At 36.5% G+C, this 21055-nt stretch overlaps 1 protein-coding gene across 4 annotated transcripts; it reads left to right on the plus strand.

The window, feature by feature from the left end:
- The first annotated feature begins 702 nt into the window (after nucleotides 1–702).
- Nucleotides 703–19327, plus strand: Gpdh1 (Glycerol-3-phosphate dehydrogenase 1). Of its 4 annotated transcripts, none has more exons than XR_002544697.2 (10): nucleotides 703–1037; nucleotides 3649–3826; nucleotides 8765–8905; nucleotides 9257–9398; nucleotides 10067–10179; nucleotides 11074–11304; nucleotides 11542–11648; nucleotides 11932–12024; nucleotides 17689–17825; nucleotides 18592–19327. XR_002544697.2 is itself a non-coding variant. In XM_022074313.2 (9 exons), the coding sequence occupies exons 1-9, from the start codon at nucleotides 742–744 to the stop codon at nucleotides 15363–15365; spliced, it is 1344 nt and encodes a 447-aa protein (XP_021930005.2). In that variant the 5' UTR covers nucleotides 710–741; the 3' UTR covers nucleotides 15366–16365. The 4 variants fall into 4 exon arrangements, 2 of the variants coding, with proteins under 2 accessions (XP_021930005.2, XP_021930006.2); XR_002544698.2 differs by having other exon boundaries at nucleotides 710–1037; nucleotides 17733–17825; XM_022074313.2 differs by lacking the exons at nucleotides 17689–17825; nucleotides 18592–19327 and adding an exon at nucleotides 15323–16365 and having other exon boundaries at nucleotides 710–1037.
- Nucleotides 19328–21055: the final 1728 nt, after the last annotated feature.

Raw genomic sequence — 21055 nt, forward strand, 5'->3', positions numbered from 1 at the left:
TGCTGTCTTCTGAGATAAAATTATTTTTTTATGCTTTCAGAGCACTGGAGTGGAAGAAGTATTGAGTTAGTTACTGTTGTTTAATCAGTGAAGACAAAGAACTTTGTTTTGTGGCCTGCTCAGAATTGTAGTAGTTTGGACCATTGGCTTGAAACTCGATTAAGGCATTTATTTTTCTTGTGTCATTCTACATTTTGACAAGTAATCATATATAGAGAGCCGCAAAATGTGTGCCCAAGTGTGATTGAATAATATGGAACATGTAATATTCGTGGTATATTTGCTGAAACATTTTTGTACCTCAATATTAAAATTCTAGACATTCTCATTTCATACTGCATTGCAGAAAATGAATAAAAATTAGAATTTTATTCAAAAGTAATTAATAAAGAGTTTTGAAGTGAGCAATTTAATTTTATCTTTGTATACCAATGCCTTGCTGTTCTAATTAATGGCATTATATTGATCCTCCTACAAGTAATGTGTCGTTAATGTCGATTGGCTCCTTACCGAGTGGGGCAACAGAATACCGTTGGCATACCCTTCGACTTTTAATATAACTCAGGTGATGTGCAACCAAAGTCGTAGACAGAACGATATATAATTATAAGGATATGGTTATTCTACATTATCTTGGTTACAATATTTATTCTGATACATTGGTAAGATTAGTGATTTATTTACTTGTATTTAATATAATTTCATTTTCTCGAGGAAGGAGAGTGTAATTTTCATTTATTTATGTATTACTTCGCGAGAAATATAGTAAAATTACAGATGACCTTGCGATCAGCTGTGTTCGCCTTTTCGATTCGATTGTACGATACACGAAGTCGATGGTGGAGTCTTCCTTCGATTAACCTTGGCAAGGGGCCCGTGAGGCCCATAGTCCAAGGTTCGCTTCGGGCTAGTGTTATTCATAGGAAGCAAAGCCAGTCAGTAAGTCTCCTCTGCTTTTACTCTTGTTTGCGGCACTTATATCTTTCCGTAATGCCTGGAAAACCAAAGAAAGTGTGCATTGTTGGATCCGGTAACTGGTGAGTTTTCGAACCGTTTTATAATAAAAGTGTATGTTCACACGCCCCTTTGGAATGGTTGTTTAGTTAATATGTTACTAGGCTTTATAAATAGTAGTGTGAGACTGCTCATTTATTAGTTACTAAGATGTGTTGACATCTTAACGTGTAGGTTATGTGCTCTATGTTGTGTGTAGGACATAGTGGAATATGTATTTGTTGCGCGAACAGCATGTTGCTTGTACATCATATGGTTCAGATTCTAAATTATGATATTCATATTATATACATCTGTGATATAAAATACAGTACTGAAGATATTTAACAGTCTGGTTAGTACGGAAAATTGTACGGTCAAGGAACACTGTTTTTTTATATAAAAATGTATTTGTGACTAGCATGATCATGCTTATGATGACTTATTATGTTGCATTTCCGTATTTTCGGGGTTATGAGGAATTGTTGTACCAAATCTCAAATATCTGCCCATTAAAACATGTTTTATATTTGCAGTTGATTACTTATCGGTGCCTTGTCAGAGGCAATGATTTTGTCAATCTGTAGAATGATTGTGAAGATGAATTATAAAGGATTTGCAATTAAACGGTGTTATGTTGCCAATTTAAGTTGCATTTATAGCAAATTGGTGTAAATGATCGTATACAACATTTGAAACATTTTTATGCAGTCCGTCCCTTGATTTGGGATTTAGCCAATACGAAAAGGGCGACAATTTTCTGCTTCTCAGGGGTGAGGGGGGGGGACATTATATACACGCACAGACACTCGCAGTATCAAAGTTTAAGGACAAACATTCGAAAAAAAAAGTTAATGGAACAAAAATCGTGTACATGTCGGCCCATAACGTTAAAATCGCCACGGTGCATTGGTACGCCACAAGTCACTTCTCCAAATCCATAATTTCTAACAACCACTTACACTCTGTGGTATCATTGTGATGGATGCTGAAATTCGCTGGGTGGGATGATGCCATTAACCACAATACTATCATTGACTTCGCTATAGGCTGGGTAACCTGAATTATTCACGTTTCTGATAACTAGATACTGGCTGAAGAGTTATCATCAAACATAGAATTGGCCTTGTTCTACGAGTGACCACTCGAATCTCTATTCAGAATGTCCTGAAACAGGGGGATGCTTTATCGTCGCTGCTTTTCAATTTTGATTTAGAATATGCAATCGGGAGAAGTCCAAGAAAATCGGGGCGGTTTCTAATTGTATGGGACGCATCAGCTTTTGGTCTGTGCAGATGATATTAATCTCTTTGGCGATAATATAAATACTATAAAAGCGAAGACAGAAACACTAAGGCAAAGTATACGATCATGTCTCCGCATTAGAATTCAGGACGGAACCAGAATATTAGGATGCCTAACGAATCGTTCGAAAATGCGACAACATTCAAGTACTTCGGGACGACACTAACAAGTCAGAATGACCCGACGAAATCAAGAGCAGATAAAATTCAGGGAATGCTCGACATCATTCAGTCCCGTTTAGTGTGTGTGTGTGTGTGTATATATATATATATATATATATATATATATATATATATATATATAAAGCGAAAGATTAAAATATACAAAGGTGAAATTTTGTATGGGTACGAAACATGGTCTCACTTTGAGAGAGGAACAGAGATTGAGGGTCTTTGAGAACCAAGTGTTGGGGATATTTGGACCTGAAGGGGGGGGAAACGAATCATGGAGAAAAGGGCATAATGATGAGCACCACAGAGTGGGTGGGTAATACCAACATGATGGATAGTCAGAAATCGTGTGGAGTGATGAAGCTATTACCTGTGATACTTTGTTGATGTTGACATTGGCAGATAGCGACATATGCATGTGTTGCTGGTGGGTGATATCTTCGCTGCCATTTCAAAATTAAAAACATTTTTTTAATTCTTAAAGAATAATAAAAATAAATTTGGAAATTGTTTTACCGAACACAGTTTCAAAACGTTTTGATCCAATTTAATGAAGTCGGGTATGTTTATATCCTTTCTAAAAATTGGTGCATTGTAGGCTTATTAACTCATTTGTGCGGAGAAATATAACCGTTATTTGTTTTAAATTGTGCCCCAGTTATATATATTTTTAAGTTTAAATAAATACAGTTTTTGTTTACCGACCACAATATTTTTAATTTTTCTCAGCCATTGGCAAAGATATAACTAGCCACTGCGGCCTGCAGTAATGGAAAGACAGGCGAACCCCTCATCTAGAACTAATGGGCACATACCGGTACATAACAAGTCTTCAGAATCCTAACTGTTCTGTGTACATACATTTTTAATGCCTGCTTTTATGTATTATAGCTCTCATAGTTAAATGTTTGTTTTAACAGTGTATATATTATGTGTGTAACATTATGCATATTTGTATGTTTTTTTATATTTGTACAGTTACTCTTCTAAAATAATTTATATCTGGGATAGCTTACTCTTCACATAGGAAGACAACTAGTGTATGTGCGATGAGAGTAGAAGTGTTAAAGATTCAGGCTGATTAATCATAGGAAAAGTAGGTATTTAAAGTTTGTATGTGGTGTCAATGTTTTGATTTTATAAGAAGAATCTCTCTTTTTGTGTGTGTGTCTTTGAACAGGGGTTCAGCAATTGCCAAAATAGTTGGTACGAATGCCCAGCAACATGATAACATTGATGAACGTGTTACAATGTATGTTTATGAAGAGTTGATTAATGGGAAGAAATTAACAGAAATCATCAATGAAACACATGAAAATGTAAAATACCTTCCTGGAATCAAATTGCCACCCAATGTGGTAAGTTACCGTGTTTTAACATTAGTCAAGAGTATCATGTTTGTGAAATTATTCTTGTAACACTTGTAAAACCGATTGTTGTAGGAAAATATAATTCTGTATTGATTAATTATTTCACTTCGTTCTCCTCTCAGTTATTTTGGGTACTGAGATTATTATAAGCACTGAACTTAAACAGAAAGAAATTATGAAAATGTAGATATTAAATAACATTCTAGTTTTGAAATATTATATTCTTAAATGGAACGTAGCTAAGCTGCAGTGCATGCTGTGAAAGAATAATGGTCCTTGTAAAAATTTACAAGTTTTCCCTTTCAGAAAATTCTGTAGTGCACTTTGTTGTATTGTGTTTCAATTAGGATCAGTTTATTTGTTTTTTTACAGTGTCAGATGTTTATTTTACTAACTAACTAACTCACTCACTCACTCACTGCTGGAGCAGAGTCCTTAAGAAGCTAATGGTCTTGCAGCTAATCAAGATATGCCCTATCTTCATGCTATCTGGGGATTTGTTGTTATGTCCACAAAGCCCCCCTGTTCTGAGTCCTGAGTCAGATCAATGTAATCCACTCCCTCAGTTTTTTTTAATGTGCGTTACATTTGTCAGATATGATGTAATTTCAACACATTTATCATCTGTATAATATAACATGCAAAAATTATTCATACAGAAAGTTTTGGGTAAAGCATTCTGCATACATTTCACTTGCACTCCTCCTAGTGGTTCACTAGTTATTGCTGTGAACCCGAAAGCTAAGTATTCATTTTATGGAGCTTCCATGTTGTTGCTTTGCGTTCTATAAAAACTATAAGAGGTATAGCTGGTTTATTTTTGTTTCTGTTGTTTTTTTGGAAGATCTGTTACCGCACAAAATTACTTTGCATTATGTCAGTCTAGTATCATTCCCACCTCAGAATTCTGTTTGCATTTTCACATTGTTGGTATTACTGGTGATTCGTCTTTTTTGTAGAATAGGAGAAGTGGGCTCAAGACTATCATTCTTGCTGGGGAATTGAATATTGTCAGTGAGCATTTTCATGACTGTATTTGCCTCTCAGGCAGGTGCTTGTAAAGTGTCTGATAGTAGTATTTATATAGCTCAGAAAGGAAGATTTACAGTCCCAGTTGTATACGCATTTATATATTTTTATACTAATTCTTTAATCTCTGCGATATATCGTACAGATTGACATTCAAAAGACTGGATTGGTGTTGTACAATGCAAAGATAATCGATGGTCATGTGGTGACATTTGTCTTCCTTCATCAAGCAGTGCTCATCTATTCTTTACAGTGGAAAATCCCCAGAAATTCAAGGCCTATGATGTCTTCTTATTTGTGCTTTTATCCTCTGTGTTACGTTGTTTACTTTCCAACATGACTTATATATATATATATATATATATATATATATATATATATATATATATATATATATAGATATTGTCACTGGAGAAAGGGAGTTATGTAACATCTTGAACTCTGACACATAAGTTCTGCGTGGACTGAGATATGAAGCCACTTACATGCCACATGATAATGCTCTCTGTTAACAGACAGGGTAGCCACTCTACATAAATTTATATCCTGCACCGACATCCATTCCAAGGAAATATATTATTTGTTTTCTTGTCTGTGACAAAAGGTGAAAGCTGTCATTGCTTGTTTTAATTTATTTATAACCCTTGGGTCGAACATACTGAGAAGTCTATGAGACATCTTTCACAACAATAGTTTTCTTCTCCAGTGATGGCTGTGTCTGTCTTAAAATATTTACAGTTTACGAGTAGACATCCTGGAATTTGTGCCAGAACCTTGTCCTCCTCGATTTTTTTTACGCTTTGTACATGGGTGGCATTATGACACAGCAAATAATGTGAGTGAATGAATGAGTGCTTATAGCACAAGTCAGGCTCAGTAGTCGAGCTAAAGCAGCATGGATCTTGGGTGATATGTGTGTGCTGACCCCTCATTTGAAAAAGTTTTGCAGCTTCTATAATGCCTTTTTCTTTTGTGTATATATAGCCTGTCCCATTATAATCCACTTCAAACCAGACAAAACATGGAAATTAAAATTTCCTTCCACAAGACCCAGTACTCCTTTATGATAAAGAATACACAAACCTTCGTGTTGAATGAGAATTGGACTTTATGTGAACAGTCGGACGATTATGTAGAACTGATATAAGTTCATTGTTTTACCTCCACAAAGTTACGTAACTCGAATACGTGCTAAGCAGATCTCCTTCACCTAGTTATGAGAACAAGCCGCTAGTAATTCTGTGTTGTCATCTCTGGTTCTGTTGGTCTGTGCAAACCTGTATATAGTTGTGTGTGCTTTTCTGCTCGGGTACTAAGGTAATTATTTATTTCTCAAGGCCAGCATATGAAGTGGGATTTGTCAAGTAATCTGTTTGCTGGTCAGTTGTTGACAGTTTCCATGAGCAGAAATGGAGAATTGCCTCAAGGTTTTGTTCTTGTGACCTTATAACTCTGTTCACTGTGTCATCAGAATGAATTTGGAGTGGGTCCAGAATATAGAATAAAGGATGTATATAGCCTGACCTTAATTATTTTAAGTTTGGTTGAGACCTATTTTAAGAGTGGTTGAGACCATTACTTAATGCAAAGCCAAGTTGCATGGATGAAGCGTGACAGAGAATGGAAGTAGAGCACCTCTCACAAAAGAGACTGTCTGACCATGTGAAGTGTTATCTGAAATATGTTGGAAAAATACTGCAGAAGTAGGACAGTTGGTTGTGGGAAGTTAATTATTTTCTAGACAGGACTGTACTTATTGCGTTGCATTGGAAATTAGCTGTGAATTTTATTCAACCCCTTGCTTGATAAATTATCTACAACAGTATGAATTTATTATTGATATTTATCGTGTAGCTACAAACATTCCACCTGACAAAAAATAAACCAAGGTAAATTTTAGAAACAGTGCCTGGTTTTATCCTAAAGCAATGATTACCATCAGGCTGACTGCAGTAAAAGCAGTGATCAAGGGCATGTTTATTTTTCTGTATTATTTGAATTTAAGACAGTTCACAGCTCTTCTAAAAGTTGATAACTACTTCATCACGGAAATGTGGAACTGTACAAACATACATGTGTCTAGATTGTGCTGTATGTTTTTGAGTGGAAAGCACATTCCTTGTAGTCATGCTAGCTTCCATGCGTGCGTGCGGGTGTGTGTGTATGTAGCCACAGAAGTTGGTACAATGAACTAGATGGCTTACGGAACCGAAAGGTTCATCACTGAGTTAACCAAAGCCCTCCACTGGTCAAAGTTGGTTCAATGTATAAAATTAATTAACACGCATACTTAGACACAAATATGTATAAAGGTTGTGGAGGTAGAGCTCCACACATTCTGAACATAGGTCAAGCTCTGGATTCCACTCTTGAAATTTTACTCGCAAGGTTTTACAACCACTTCCCTGCGTTGGCTGATTTGCAAGTCAGGGTTAGCCTTTATTAATGAGGTGTCACAGCCAAAGAGAATAACTGCATTGCTTACGAGCTTTGTTCTTATCAGCTACTAATTTTACCCTCTCAAGGTAGTTTCTTGAAGTTATTACGGGTTTCTGTAAGTGATAACCATGTGCGGCAGTCTAACTAGTAATGTGTGTCATGAGAATCATTGTGTCTCAAATACAGATTTTAAATTATGTTGAACTTTGCACAGTTTTATGATGTGCAGGGGTGTGTACTAACCTAACAGAGATGAACACAGGCCGGTGTTAAAAAGAATACATTATTGCCTTTTCTTACAACTAAATCCATGTATTTGTGCACTGAGCCACAAAGAGTTTTGTGTTATTTGTCAAAGAATTGGACAAGAGAAAGATTTTTTATAAAATCATGTCCTTCCCTCATCGTAAAAAGAACATCCAGAGTTTGTGAAGCCTGTAACCGTAAAGGAAAATTCTGTATTGCTTTATTAAGGAATATGAGGGGCCAGTATTTGAACTTTCTTATCAATTTGTTATGGGTGTGAAGTACATGATTTTTTCTCTAAGTAGTTGCAGTGTTTTTCTGTTGTTTTTTACTTTAATCCTTCACCTTCAGCTGCCATGAACTTTGGAATTTTTCTTATGCCTTCATTGATATTGATTTCTTCCACAGACTCCTCGTATGTTCTCATGACATAAAGTTCAAAGTTGGCTGCACTCTGTTACTCAAAACACATGCGCTACGGTTCTCAATATTTGTTTGTAAGGAGTCGCTTGTGATTAAATGAAGGAAGGGGCCAGAGCTCGAATCCTGGTGGAGACATTTCTGACGGATGTTGTCTCTAACAGTGTTCTGTAACTGGTGTGCCACCACAAGATTTTTATAATAAGTTTTATATTTGCGTGCCTTTGACAAATTAGGGTGTGCCACAGTTGATGAAAGGTTGTGGAAAACTGGTTTACAGCAATGTTTCCCAAACTGATGTGATCACAGAGTAGATTTGGGTTTGTGATGTACTATTGGAACCCCTGATGATTTCTGGTCCCACCTCAAATCGTACTTTTCCACTGACGTTGAACATGTCAGAGTTTTTACATTTTTTATCAACATAAATCAAGTAAATTAAGGTAATAAGGTTTGATATCTTATGTATTCTTTATATGATTCTCCATAAAGCTGTTTAATATTGGAGTGACAGTGGCTATACAAATAACCTACTCAAAACTACCGATCAGCTGTTGAAAGACATGCAGTATTTGAAGCAGAACATTTTTAATTCAAGTTCAGCCTAAATTGCACTCAGGTTTGTTCAAAATGTGTTGTGTATTGTGATTATACAACCTGAGCTACACTGTTCTGAGTGGTTTTGTTGCAGAATGCTATTTTAATATTTTAGCTATGAGAAGCTCTCCAGTGTGGTAACACTACAGAAAGATGTCACTAAGAGGTTAATGAGCGGATTTATTCATTCCACAGGTGGCAGTTCCAGATGTTGTGGAGGCTGCAAAAGAGGCAGATATCCTTGTATTTGTCGTGCCACATCAGTTTATCAGGACTCTGTGTTCAACGCTACTTGGAAAGATAAAGCCCACTGCCGTCGGACTGTCACTTATCAAGGTATGTAGTATGTGATTGCATCACAGATAATTATGTAGCAGGTGTGTTTGAAGAGAATGAAGCAAATTGAAAATCAGATAAAAAAATAAAAATGTTGTTATTTACACATCCTTGTTAGTTATAGTGTCTGTTGTCAGAGTTCTAGGTTAAAGCTCTCCCATATTAAAGCGTATTGACTGCTATTTAACTGAGCTAAGAGATTGTTTCATGAGAACTTATTGTTAAATCGTCACTGGGAGCAACAACAAACCTTGATTCAGTTTGCAGCTAGCGTGATTGAATTTTTAATTTGAATAGAAATAGTCTGTTGAGTGGAAGAGTGTCTGATGACTGTGTGATCGCGTTGCACAGGGTTTTGACATTGCGGAGGGAGGCGGCATTGAACTCATTTCACACATCATTAACAAGAACTTGAAGATTGAAATGAGCGTGTTGATGGGCGCTAATCTAGCAAATGAAGTGGCCTTGGAGAAGTTCTGTGAAACAACAATTGGTAAGTACAACAGAACTGCAGCCATTGTAGAAACACTGATGGAAGATTTGATTGAATCACTGGCTAATTATCGCCCTGATGATGGAGGCAGTATGATCTCCGAAACGTTGGTTAACATCGACCAGACTACACAGCGCAACAACCCAGAAGACAGAAATCTTCATACTCATCGCCCTGAAGACGGAGGCAGTATGATCTCCGAAACGTTGGTTAACATCGACCAGTCTACACAGCGCAACAACCCAGAAGACAGAAATCTTCATACTCATCGCCCTGAAGACGGAGGCAGTATGATCTCCGAAACGTTGGTTAACATCGACCAGTCTACACAGCGCAACAACCCAGAAGACGGAAATCTTCTAATTAGTTTAACTCTGACTTTTTATATTAATAGGGTACTGTTTAAGGATATATGTGTGTTGCACATAAATTATTATAACACTGTGAATGGATTTTTATCCTTAATGGTTTACCTGAGTGGCCGTTAATCCAGTTTTCATTGTGTGGTTCTTGACAGTTTTCATTAACACACATGTACGTTCATTATTGTCTTTACAGGTAAAAATTAAAACCTTCAGATGTTCAGATGCTTCGTAATTTAATGTAGTTTGTAGTTAAAAGGGTACGTGCGTGTAGATGTAACTAGCTCAGTAATTTGATATTTTCAGGGTGCAAGAATAAACGTATAGCACCAGTACTTCGAGACATCATACAGACGGAGTACTTCAGAGTGGTTGTGGTGGATGATGTGGACACTGTTGAAGTTTGTGGGGCTTTGAAGGTAATATAAAAGGAGATGAAAGTCCCCAAATTGATTTGTAGGCTATCGAAGTGCTATATAAGCTGCAGGGATTACTTGGCAAGTTCCACCCTTTTCTTTGTTCAGTTCTTCAACAAAATTTTTCATGAGGTTTGAGGTTTTCTTATCAGTGAAAATGTGGGTTATGGTCTTCTTGATTGTGATTCAATGGAATCTGTAGGTTTTTACAAGGTTACCAACACTTCAGAGGAGCACATTACCTCTGTGTTCCACCAAAATGTTCTTCGACACACAAAAGACTGCATGGCATCACAACCCAGAAGATGACAATCTGCACAGTGTTCTTTTGCGATTGAAAGGAGAATGCATTCTGCTGTCATCAGCTGACCTAGCAAGCTACATGTGTGATTCCAGGAACTTTACCAAAGTACACACATTGGTGTGTTGTGGTGACAGAATGCATTCAGTCTTCTTATTCTTCTTTTTATACTTCTGACTAATCCTCGTGGCAATGGTCTTTAGATGCAATCCGCTTATTTCGGATCAGTGGTCTTTAGTAAAACACTTCAGAAAGCATGTAATTGTTTCTAAAATGTATTCTGATGTATCGAATATTATGCTGAGAAACAGTTACGCGTATGATTACAGAAGATCATAGAACTACAGTAAATTCTGTAATTATAACTTCAGTTTTCTTTACTTCCGACATAATGCTGTTGAATTTATCAGTTTCTTCTCAAATGGCACTCAAAGAACATTTATATTAGAAACTTCAAAATCGCTGACATTTAACCCAGGTTAGAACAGTTTAGAGATTGTGAGGAGGCAAGAGTTGACAGAAGTGTGATTTCATTCTTAACAGTTTCTCATTATTGCACGTGTCAGGATTAAAATGATGGGTTGTTTGTTCCTTAGAATATCGTGGCATGTGCAGCTGGCTTTGTGGACGGCCTCAGACTGGGCGACAACACGAAGGCGGCTGTTATCCGTCTTGGTCTCATGGAAATGATAAAGTATGTTGATGCCTTCTATCCTGGTTCAAAACTGTCGACTTTCTTCGAAAGTTGTGGCGTAGCTGATCTCATTACAACTTGTTATGGTGGTCGAAACCGGCGCGTATCAGAGGCCTTCGTTACATCAGGGAAGGTAATGTCACTATCACAACGATACAAATTTAGATTAGAAAACTTTTCTTGTCAGAATCAGTGAAAATATTGGTCCTTGTCAATTTCTTTATCATATTCATGTGATTGAATTTTGAAGGGCAATTAAAGGTGGTTTCTAAGTTACTCAAACATCATGTTGCCTGCCTGTTCGGAACTGTCACACTGAAGTAAGTTTCCTGCTCCTAATGTCTACGGTAATCTTTTTGTTTGTTTTCAGAGTATCGAGCAACTGGAAATTGAATTACTTAATGGCCAGAAACTTCAAGGACCAATCACTGCCTTAGAAGTTAATTTTGTGCTTAAAAATAAAAATATGGAGGATGGGTAAGGTTTTATTTGTCTAAGATGTTTCTAGTTGAAATAAATAATTTTTGAGTCTGAACTCAAGCCATATGAAGTTGAAACTTCCCACATGTAGCAAAATATACTGTAATTAAAATTGATTTCCCACGCAGACAAGTATAATTACCACTCCTGTGAACTTTCATTTTATATTTAGAATTAGAAATGAAGACCTCGTCACATTTTATTAGGGTGATTGTGATAATTATATTTATAATTGTAGTGACTTATCAGAACTCGGAGTGTTAAATATGTTTTGTTTCAGGTTCCCTCTATTCACAGCTGTACATAGGATTTGTACACGTCAGCTTGAACCACAGAAATTGATAGAATGCATTCGTGAGCATCCGGAACACGTGTAAGTGATAAGTAGTGATGCTTGGTTTGCTGAAAGTAGGCTTGAACTGCACTGGTTTGTTTGGCGATACCATTCTTTATCAAGATTGTTTCCGAAAGTATTTCGCTGTACGGTTTTAACCGTTGCAATAAAAATCGTTTCCATGTGGGTTTGTTTCTACGCTTGCTCCAACTTGAATTTTGGATTTTATTAAAGTTTGACCACAAGGCACCTTTCTGTGGACACGTGTAATTATTCAATCATACAGAAGTTGCTTTTTGACAGAAGAAAACTCGAGGGTTTAGGTGGCTATTTCCCTTATGTTTGTATTTTCATTTTTTCTTATTTCTTTTCAATGCGCCTGCAATGCTGTTTGAAACTTTATAACAACAGACTGAAAAGTATTCCATCCTATTATTTTGTTATTGCCTTCTTAATGGTGTATAAGATACGGATCCTGTAAAATTCATTTTGCAGCTATTAAAATATAGTTTTATATTTCTGGTAATGGTCGGCTGTTGTGAACTTGGTCTTTTCTTTTTCATGAAAAGGGGAGAATTCATTAACCAGCTGAGTGGCTGTTGTCTTCTTTAAGATCAACTTTTTTACCATAATGAATTAGTATGATAAATGTTAGGTACTAGGCCATGTGATGCGAGCACAAGGTTTTGTTCCGTGCCTTCAGTGGCGTTTCTAAATTTCTATTCTTGCTATACTTAAATTAGTGTGAAGTCATAGTTTTTTGATTTAGAAGGATGTGCACTTATAAACATTGCTGACTTTAATTTTAAAACAGACTTTTCTCCATTCTCTTAAGGAAGCCGGGCTTTTCTGTACTGTTTTCAGTGTTACTTTGGAGTTGGCCTGTTATCATTCGCTAAGTATAATTGTGAAGTTTTGCAAATCTGTTAAAACCAAGGTTTTTCTGCTCTGTCATATTCTAAAGGTTCCTCATGGCACTAATTCATAAGTGTAACTTTTACTTTTATTACAGTCAGTGTCAGGAGGAGTATGTCTTATGATATATGAAAGATGGACCAAATATCTCGTGTGTTTTATATAATTTTCAAATATACGGTGTCCTGTATTTAATGTGGGGTGATGTCTCTTATTCTAGCAGATTCAGACATTTTACTGTAACCTTTAAAATTTTAAGTAACGCGCGTGCCTAATTGATCGTGAAGAAAAATAACTGCACCTGTTAAAAGAAACTTTGGAGACTGCTTTAATTTTAGATTTTCTTACTTATTTTGTTTGTCGTGTATTGACTCTGTTAGAATTTGTTAATATTTTATGTTTATGTCTTGAGGAAGTTTAAGGCACAAGAATAAAAATAATTGTTTTTATTGAGAATTAACTTGATACAGAATGGTAACATGCTTTTCTGAGGCATGCTTTCTATGAACATACTGAGACAATGCATTTTTAGCTCTCAACAGTTCCTATGGTGGTAGTAATGGTTCTTCTTCGCCTGAAGTATGTTGGCAGTAAGACTTTGTTATTGGTGAAGAATTTGAGAAAAAGTACAGGTTTGGTGTAGACATAAAATCTAACGGGTTTTAAATGTGTGGGCCATATTTTCATTTCATTTGTGTCTGCTGATCTTTAGTTAATAATAATATAATATTCATAAAATAATAATAATAAATCATCCGAAAGACGCTTTCATAAAATAAAATTATATAATACATGTGGCACTTACTGAAAACAATATGTATCCCGGAAATACCTTAGGGACAAGGTCTGTCTCGGGTACCTGGAAGTAAAAACCCCATAAAGTGGTGAATAACATTGTAAGTGCATAAATTGTAACACATATCGTGTGAGGTACAAAAGGCATTGCTTCGTACAACACGAAGATTTTTGTATGTTTTGAATCTCTGATTCCAGTTTTAAAGTAAATTATTCTTGAACTCGGAGATTAGACATCTTAATCCTACATTTTTGAGACATCTTTGATGTATAGGAATTTTTTATAATTTTAATTTAATTTCGTAATGAAGTTGTGCGATATAATGAAACCCTGAATTCTGTTAACAGAAATTAATAAGTTTTGTCAACATGTTTTGAGTGTATTTAAAAGCGGATTTAATATATCAAATGATTTATATTTTAAAGTAAGATGTTCGAAGTAAAAGTGCTCCATGATCTGTGATGGAAATGTTTTGGTCAGTAGAAGTATGTTTAAATGTATATTGTGATAGTTGCACGTTTTGCTTAGGTATTTATATGAAATGACTGGAAGTACAATTGACTTTTAATCCTTATTCGCCTGCAAAGAGAAGATAATTTCATTTCAATTGCTGAAAAATTTGCATGAATGAAATGTAAAGTAAAATTTGTGTGATGCACCTGCAATGTGCAGTGATTTTAAACAACGAGAAGCTTTTTTCCCTTCTCCCACCAACTTTTAATTTGCTTTAGAATGTGGCCGAGGAAAATGGGAGGCACTGGAACTGAATTAAAGAAGTTGGTTACTTGTAGGATTTGAGGTCTTTATGCAAGGGGAAGGTAGACGGTGGTCTTCTGTGGTATTGCGCCAGCATGTTTCAGAGGATCATTCTCCTATGAACATGACGTAATGTGGCATAAAGGTCTGGGCAGAGACCATCATGACATTTTTAAAATATGTATTTGAAATATTCTTATAATCATATCATTAATTAAAATACGATTTGTGTGTTTTAAAGCCTGTTCTATTATTCCTAGCAGAATATAATTAAATTTGTCTTTACTCTGTGTTGTTTCTTATTGTTGATTGGTTTTTCTTGGTTCTGCTACGCCTCGTTGGGATAATTGTTAACCTCTTGTGCTAATTATGGTCTTAAAGGCATGTTTATATTGCTTGGAATATCATAGTTATTAATGGTTGCTTTGGAATGTTTTGTTGTATGTCCATGATGACGCACCTGTTGCTGCTTATTGCCTACATTTCCTCCAGAAACAAAGACTGTTTTCCTGGCATAGTCTGAAGCAGAAATTTTCTTCTTTAGTAAGAGTTTAACTCTTTATTTCATTTGTTGTAATTATTATATACTGGGAGCTTCTTTGTAGACTGTTTGGCGGATTCTGAGATTTGCAAAATTGCTGTTTTCCTTCTTTGGTCAAGAATTTCATCTGTAATAGAAATTTTACATGAAGGAAGGCAAATTAAATTTTGGTACATCATCATTTTGTTCTATATGCAAGATTGCCTGAAGTGTATATAGAAGCAAGCTTGATTATTTGATGCTTTGCTGGAAACGGCACGTGAACTTGTGGTAAGAGAAGAAAATGTATTTTGTGAGTCTACTACTGTTTTTTGTTTTCTATTTTATAGGAAAGTACGAAACGGATTGGTTCCCATGAAGTGTTTTCTTTAAGTGTGTTATATCCATTTATGTCTCTTAATAATGTTTCATAATGAAACAAGGGAATGTTGCAATGGAGTGGTGCATGTTCTTGCAAGTGCAGATGCTACCGGAGATGAAGGACATTCCGATAATGTGTGGAAAGTGTATATGTGAAGGAGGAGTGGTCGTGTGATCGTGGTTTGTTACTGGCTTTTTCAGTGATGACAAAAAGGACGAGTGTGAATTTTTTTCAGAGGTTCTGCAGTGTATTAACATGTAATACTATTTTGGTAGAGTATGCTCGTTTATGTACGTAAATAGTTCTGTTTGAGCAGAATTTCATAATGAATGACTGTGTTTCGTTAGTGGTGATTTGAAACGTAAAGAATGTAAGTGAATTTAAGTTGAACATCAAATATTTTAGGGAGTTGTATTTTGTAATGATATATTTATGGGATTAGCAATTGGATGTAATTCAGTGGTATCACTAGCATAATTGTTTTGTAGTTTAAATATGATTTTATTGTGTTGGTTGACAGTGTCGGCCAGTAATTTTTAATTAGAAATATCTTGCTCGTATTTGCTTTTATGGACATCAAAAAAGAGAGGGAACTGAAATGGTTTCTACACATTTCTGGACAGGAATATAAAAGATGTGAGATTTAAAATAGAAATTGCAGATTCTAAACAACTTCCTTTATGTTATAAATTGGGGTGTAGCCCTCATCTGTGAGGTATTGATGCTATTGTGAGAAATATGAGTTGTTTAAAGTCACAGGATTAAAGTACTTGAAAAGTAGTGCAATGATTCATAAAGTTTTCTAAACAAATGAGGTATTATGCAGTCCCCTTCTCGTCTGGAATTGCCACTGAACTAGACTAAGGTTTTCTATGTCACAGGGATACTGAGATATTCAATGTTCTCTTTCGTCAGTACTAATCTTAACATGTTTACGTGTGAATGGGTGTAGTTGTTCACCCACATGATGGTGGTGGTGATGGTATAAAAGGGACACTGGATCAAGGATTATTATGTATTTTATTCAGATATGCAATTTCTTCAGTGACAAGATAGTAGGCCAAAGGAGAATTCCAAAACTTAATTATTATTTTTCAACTCTGTTAGTGTTCTGCTGGCCACTGGCTTGATTTTCCTCTTCTCGGCCTTTTTTTAGCTATGAGAGGTTTCTTAATGAAGTTGCAGAGATAATTTTTGAACTTTGTATTTATATTATACCTCTTTTTTTGTGTTCTTTGGTTCCAAAAGGGAGAGATTGCAGCTGCTTTTAGTTATAGAACTATGAGAATTTTGAAGATTTCTGTCTTCTGGGTTGTTGCGCCGTGTAGTCTGGTCGATGCTAACCAACGTTTCGGAGGTCGTACTGCCTCCATCATCAGGGCGATGAATATGCCAGTAGGGTGTGTGGGGCTAGGTTTATAGGGCCGGAATGTGAAAGGTGTAGCCTGCCCCGAGCCAATGGGAGCAGGCGTGGGCGATTGTGGGAGAGGGAGAGAAAGTAAAGAGAGAAAGGGTGAGATTAGAAATGAAAAGTGGTAGCCATCTAGAGGGAAGTAAATTAATTTAATGGGTAAATGGACATGTTTGTCCTAAGGCCATAACCTGCCATACAGGATCACTGTGTTTGGGAAGATCCATCCTGCTGCTGTACTGTACTCCAGTATTTAAAAATTAATACTTACATTTTAATGAATGGTGACAGTAGAGAAAAGTTAAATTCTAGAAGAGATGTATTTTAAAAATAGTGAAGCTGCTCCGTTTTCCCCAGCTTGTGTGTAGAATAACACACAGTTCACTGCATGTGGGCTCCTAACCAGTTAGAATCGTAATGCTTTGCTAATGTTTGCTCTGCACAGTTGCTTGAGGGTGTTGTGTGTTTGAATCCACAACAGTATATTGGTAAAACACTGCTACATATTTAAATCTGAATGTTTTAAATAATTTTGTGTTTCCATAAACATGATTATTATTTTGTTGACATTGTCTGCCAGTTCAACAAATTTATGAAGTGAAGTACAGTATGACCTCATTAAATACAAGGCGTGCGCTAGTAAGTTAGCCTTTCAGATTGTTATCTAAACCTCAGCATGTCACAGAATCTCGTACATTGGCGAGAGAGTTGAAGGACCCTAGTTTCAACAGCTGTTCTAATAGGTAAGAAACTTGGTTTTATGACATTTTTCCAGCCTATAGGGAACCTCTAATTAGGTAATGTGGTGGCTGTTTTCTTGTAAAACAATTCACGTCTACTGCTCAGTGTTTTGCTGCAAACAGGATGAATCGTGCAGTGTGTACGTATATTTATATAAATATTTTTTGTGCATAAATTTATAGCATAAACCTTTTGGAGAACATAGATCATTTGTGTTACAACACAGTAGATGCTGGAAATATGCAACTTCCTAATCCTATCTGACTGTAACATGCGGCATGGCATACCAGTAGAAGAAGCACGTGGAGTCATCGCAAGTGTAAGTACGATGTGCCGTGTCATATGCTAGTGTGCCGGGTTTGTGTGTGTGTGCATTTATGTGACATTTTATGGCTGCATATAGTTTGTCTGATTTTGTGTTTTATACAATGAGGACAAGATGCCATTTTTAATTACAAATAAAATGTAATTTAAGGTCATAAAATTGCAGATATGAAAGTCTGAAAGTATTGCAATGTGATGTGGAAAGTACCATTGCAGTGCACAGCCAATTAGAATAGCTGCAATTTCTTCTGTAAATTTTAGTATGGATAAGGATTTTTCCAGTTCGCAATTTTGACAAGTTCATTATATGTCAAGATCACTCTGAATGAGAGACTGTAAGGGCAAAATTGAGGAGAATGAGAATTTATTGTGCATTTTAAATTTTTTAATGAAAGTGGAGGGATGATTATGAAGTCTCTAGGAACCAAAAGCTGCACATTGCTCTAATTCTTAAGTGCCCATGTGCGTGTTTTGGTGTGATGTACTCTGTTGTCCTGTGGAGTCGTCCCGAAGGCGGAGGATTCCTCTCAGACAGTGGTATACAACTAAAACACTACATGGGATGGTCACTTCGAAGACACAAGTTGAATGTTTTCAAAAGTCTCTTGCAGGGAAAAATGCAGCTAATTAGCTTGCAGAACTTTAAATAAGTGGTGATATTAACACGCTGCACAAAGCATGAAATTTGTTGTACAGTAATTCTTTCTTTTCATATCCTATAATATGAGCTGGGAAGTAACACAAGTACTTTCTCTTCACAGTTACAAAGGTGAAATTCTACCAGATGAGTAGTATTATGCTGTCAAAGAAGTTAATAGTCAACACACAACAAAGTAGTCATAGGCAGTTGAAGATACTATTAAAATTGTGGTACAATATGATATATGGCAGTAAGTTTTGGGGCCTCAGGTTTGTAAATATTGTATAGCATTCTTTGTGGATCTTACTACAATAGAAGGAGAGACGTACATTTACGATAGCCAGTGCTTGCTTGCAGTTTTAAGTTAACAGAGGAATACTTGGCAACTTTGTTAAATGTACATGTCTGCTTGAAAGGCTTGATGTCGGCATTTTTTGGTTAGATTAACATTATCAGCTTCAAAATGTGTCTGTGTTAAATTATGCTTTGAATCACATTCCATTTTGAATCATTTGTAGTGTTATTTTATGTGATTGTATTACCATTACATTTAGTTTACTGTCAACATACTTACACATAAGAAAGATAAAAGGAAGGTACGTGTGATAAAATACCTGTGCTATTAAAATTATTTGTTGTAGTTGATAACATGTTACAAATCTTATGTTAGAACTGTATTTTGTGTATAATAACGGGGGGTGGTAAGAATGAACAATGATGAGGTTATCTTTGGCATAAAAGGACACGGAGAACAATATATCATACACAAGTTTATATGTAAAACAAAACGTCTGAAGATATCCTATTGTAACTATAGCAATAATAGCAGTAACTTGAACAAACTGTCTTTGATTTTATTTTTGTGGTTCGTGTGTTTATTTTTTATTTCTAGAATTTTGAAAAAAAAGACGAGTTCCGATTCCGAATTTCCCCCCATACCCCAAACTAGTGTTCCGATTCCGAAATTACCCTTCATACCCCAAAATTCACCTAGGAAAAATCGACAAGTTCTGATTCCGAATTCCCCTTCATACCCCAAAATGCTCCTAAGAAAAATCGAATTTGGAAATTTTTTGGTTATTTTTGCTTTTCACAACTCTTACAAGCATTTTTATATTTTAAAATTTTTTGAAAAATCGAAAAATGCAGAAAAACGTCCAAAACGCGTATAAACGTAAGAAAATTTGAAGAATTCCGGTTCGAAAATTTTTGGTTTTGTGCGCCGTTCAGACGTTTTGCAGCGTTTTTTGATTTTTAGAAAATTACGAAAAATTTATAAACTTCTTTGAAAATTTTTACAACCCGATACCTAGCATAACCCGTCCCCATCAAACATGGTCTCTACAACAAATGCTCTCTGCTAGACTCTTTCTGCCTTAACCCGTCTGTCGATATCTATCTGTATCACACGCGCCTCGGCTTGACACTCAGCTTCACCAGTTGCCTGCTTGAACCGTTCTGTGCCTCACAGGCTCTATGCTTCACTCGGACAGTGCTTCACACCGTCACTGCTTGTCTCGCTCTCTGCCTCACAGGGTCTCTGCTTGAGTGGAACAGTGCTTCACCCGGTCTCTGAAGCACACTGTCTCTGCTGGACTCGGTCTGTGTCTCACCCGGTCCCTGTCGTAACAGATAATTGCACAGCCTGCCTGGCAGAGAACGTATCATAGAGAGAACGGTACGTGCATTGACGAAGAGTTCGGCAGTGACTGGGAGAGTCAGAGACTGGGTGCAAAAGAGACAGGGCCATGCAAACCCCGGTACTTGGAGTGATGGCGTAGGCAGAAAGAGTCCCGTTTCAAACTTTCTGCGAAAATTTGTAAAATTTTCAGTTATTTTCTCGTTTCATGACAGCCATTTATAAAATTTTTATAAAATTTGAAAGGGGTACGTACCATCGACAAAAAATTGAAATTTTTTTTAAAAATCGAAAAATGCAGGAAAACGTCCAAAACGCGTATAAACGTAAGAAACTTTGAAAAATTCCAGTTCGAAATTTTTTTCGAAAATTTTTTGTTTTGTGCGCCGTTCAGACGTTTTGCAGCGTTTTTTGATTTTTCGAAAATTTTGAAAAATTTATAAACTTCTTTGAAAATTTTTGCAACCCGATACCTAGCATATCCCTTCCCCATCAAACATGGTCTCTACAACAAATGCTCTCTGCTAGACTCTTTCTGCCTTAACCCGTCTGTCGATATCGATCTGTATCACACGCGCCTCGGCTTGACACTCAGCTTCACCAGTTGCCTGCTTGAACCGTTCTGTGCCTCACAGGCTCTATGCTTCACTCGGACAGTGCTTCACACCGTCACTGCTTGTCTCGCTCTCTGCCTCACAGGGTCTCTGCTTGAGTGGAACAGTGCTTCACCCGGTCTCTGAAGCACACTGTCTCTGCTGGACTCGGTCTGTGTCTCACCCGGTCCCTGTCGTAACAGATAATTGCACAGCCTGCCTGGCAGAGAACGTATCATAGAGAGAACGGTACCTGCATTGACGAAGAGTTCGGCAGTGACTGGGAGAGTCAGAGACTGGGTGCAAAAGAGACAGGGCCATGCAAACCCCGGTACTTGGAGAGATGGCGTAGG

Source organism: Zootermopsis nevadensis, unplaced genomic scaffold (assembly GCF_977971745.1).
Source record: "Zootermopsis nevadensis isolate Lab colony 2312 unplaced genomic scaffold, Znev_1.0 Znev_ptg000010l, whole genome shotgun sequence".
NCBI lineage: Eukaryota > Metazoa > Arthropoda > Insecta > Blattodea > Termopsidae > Zootermopsis > Zootermopsis nevadensis.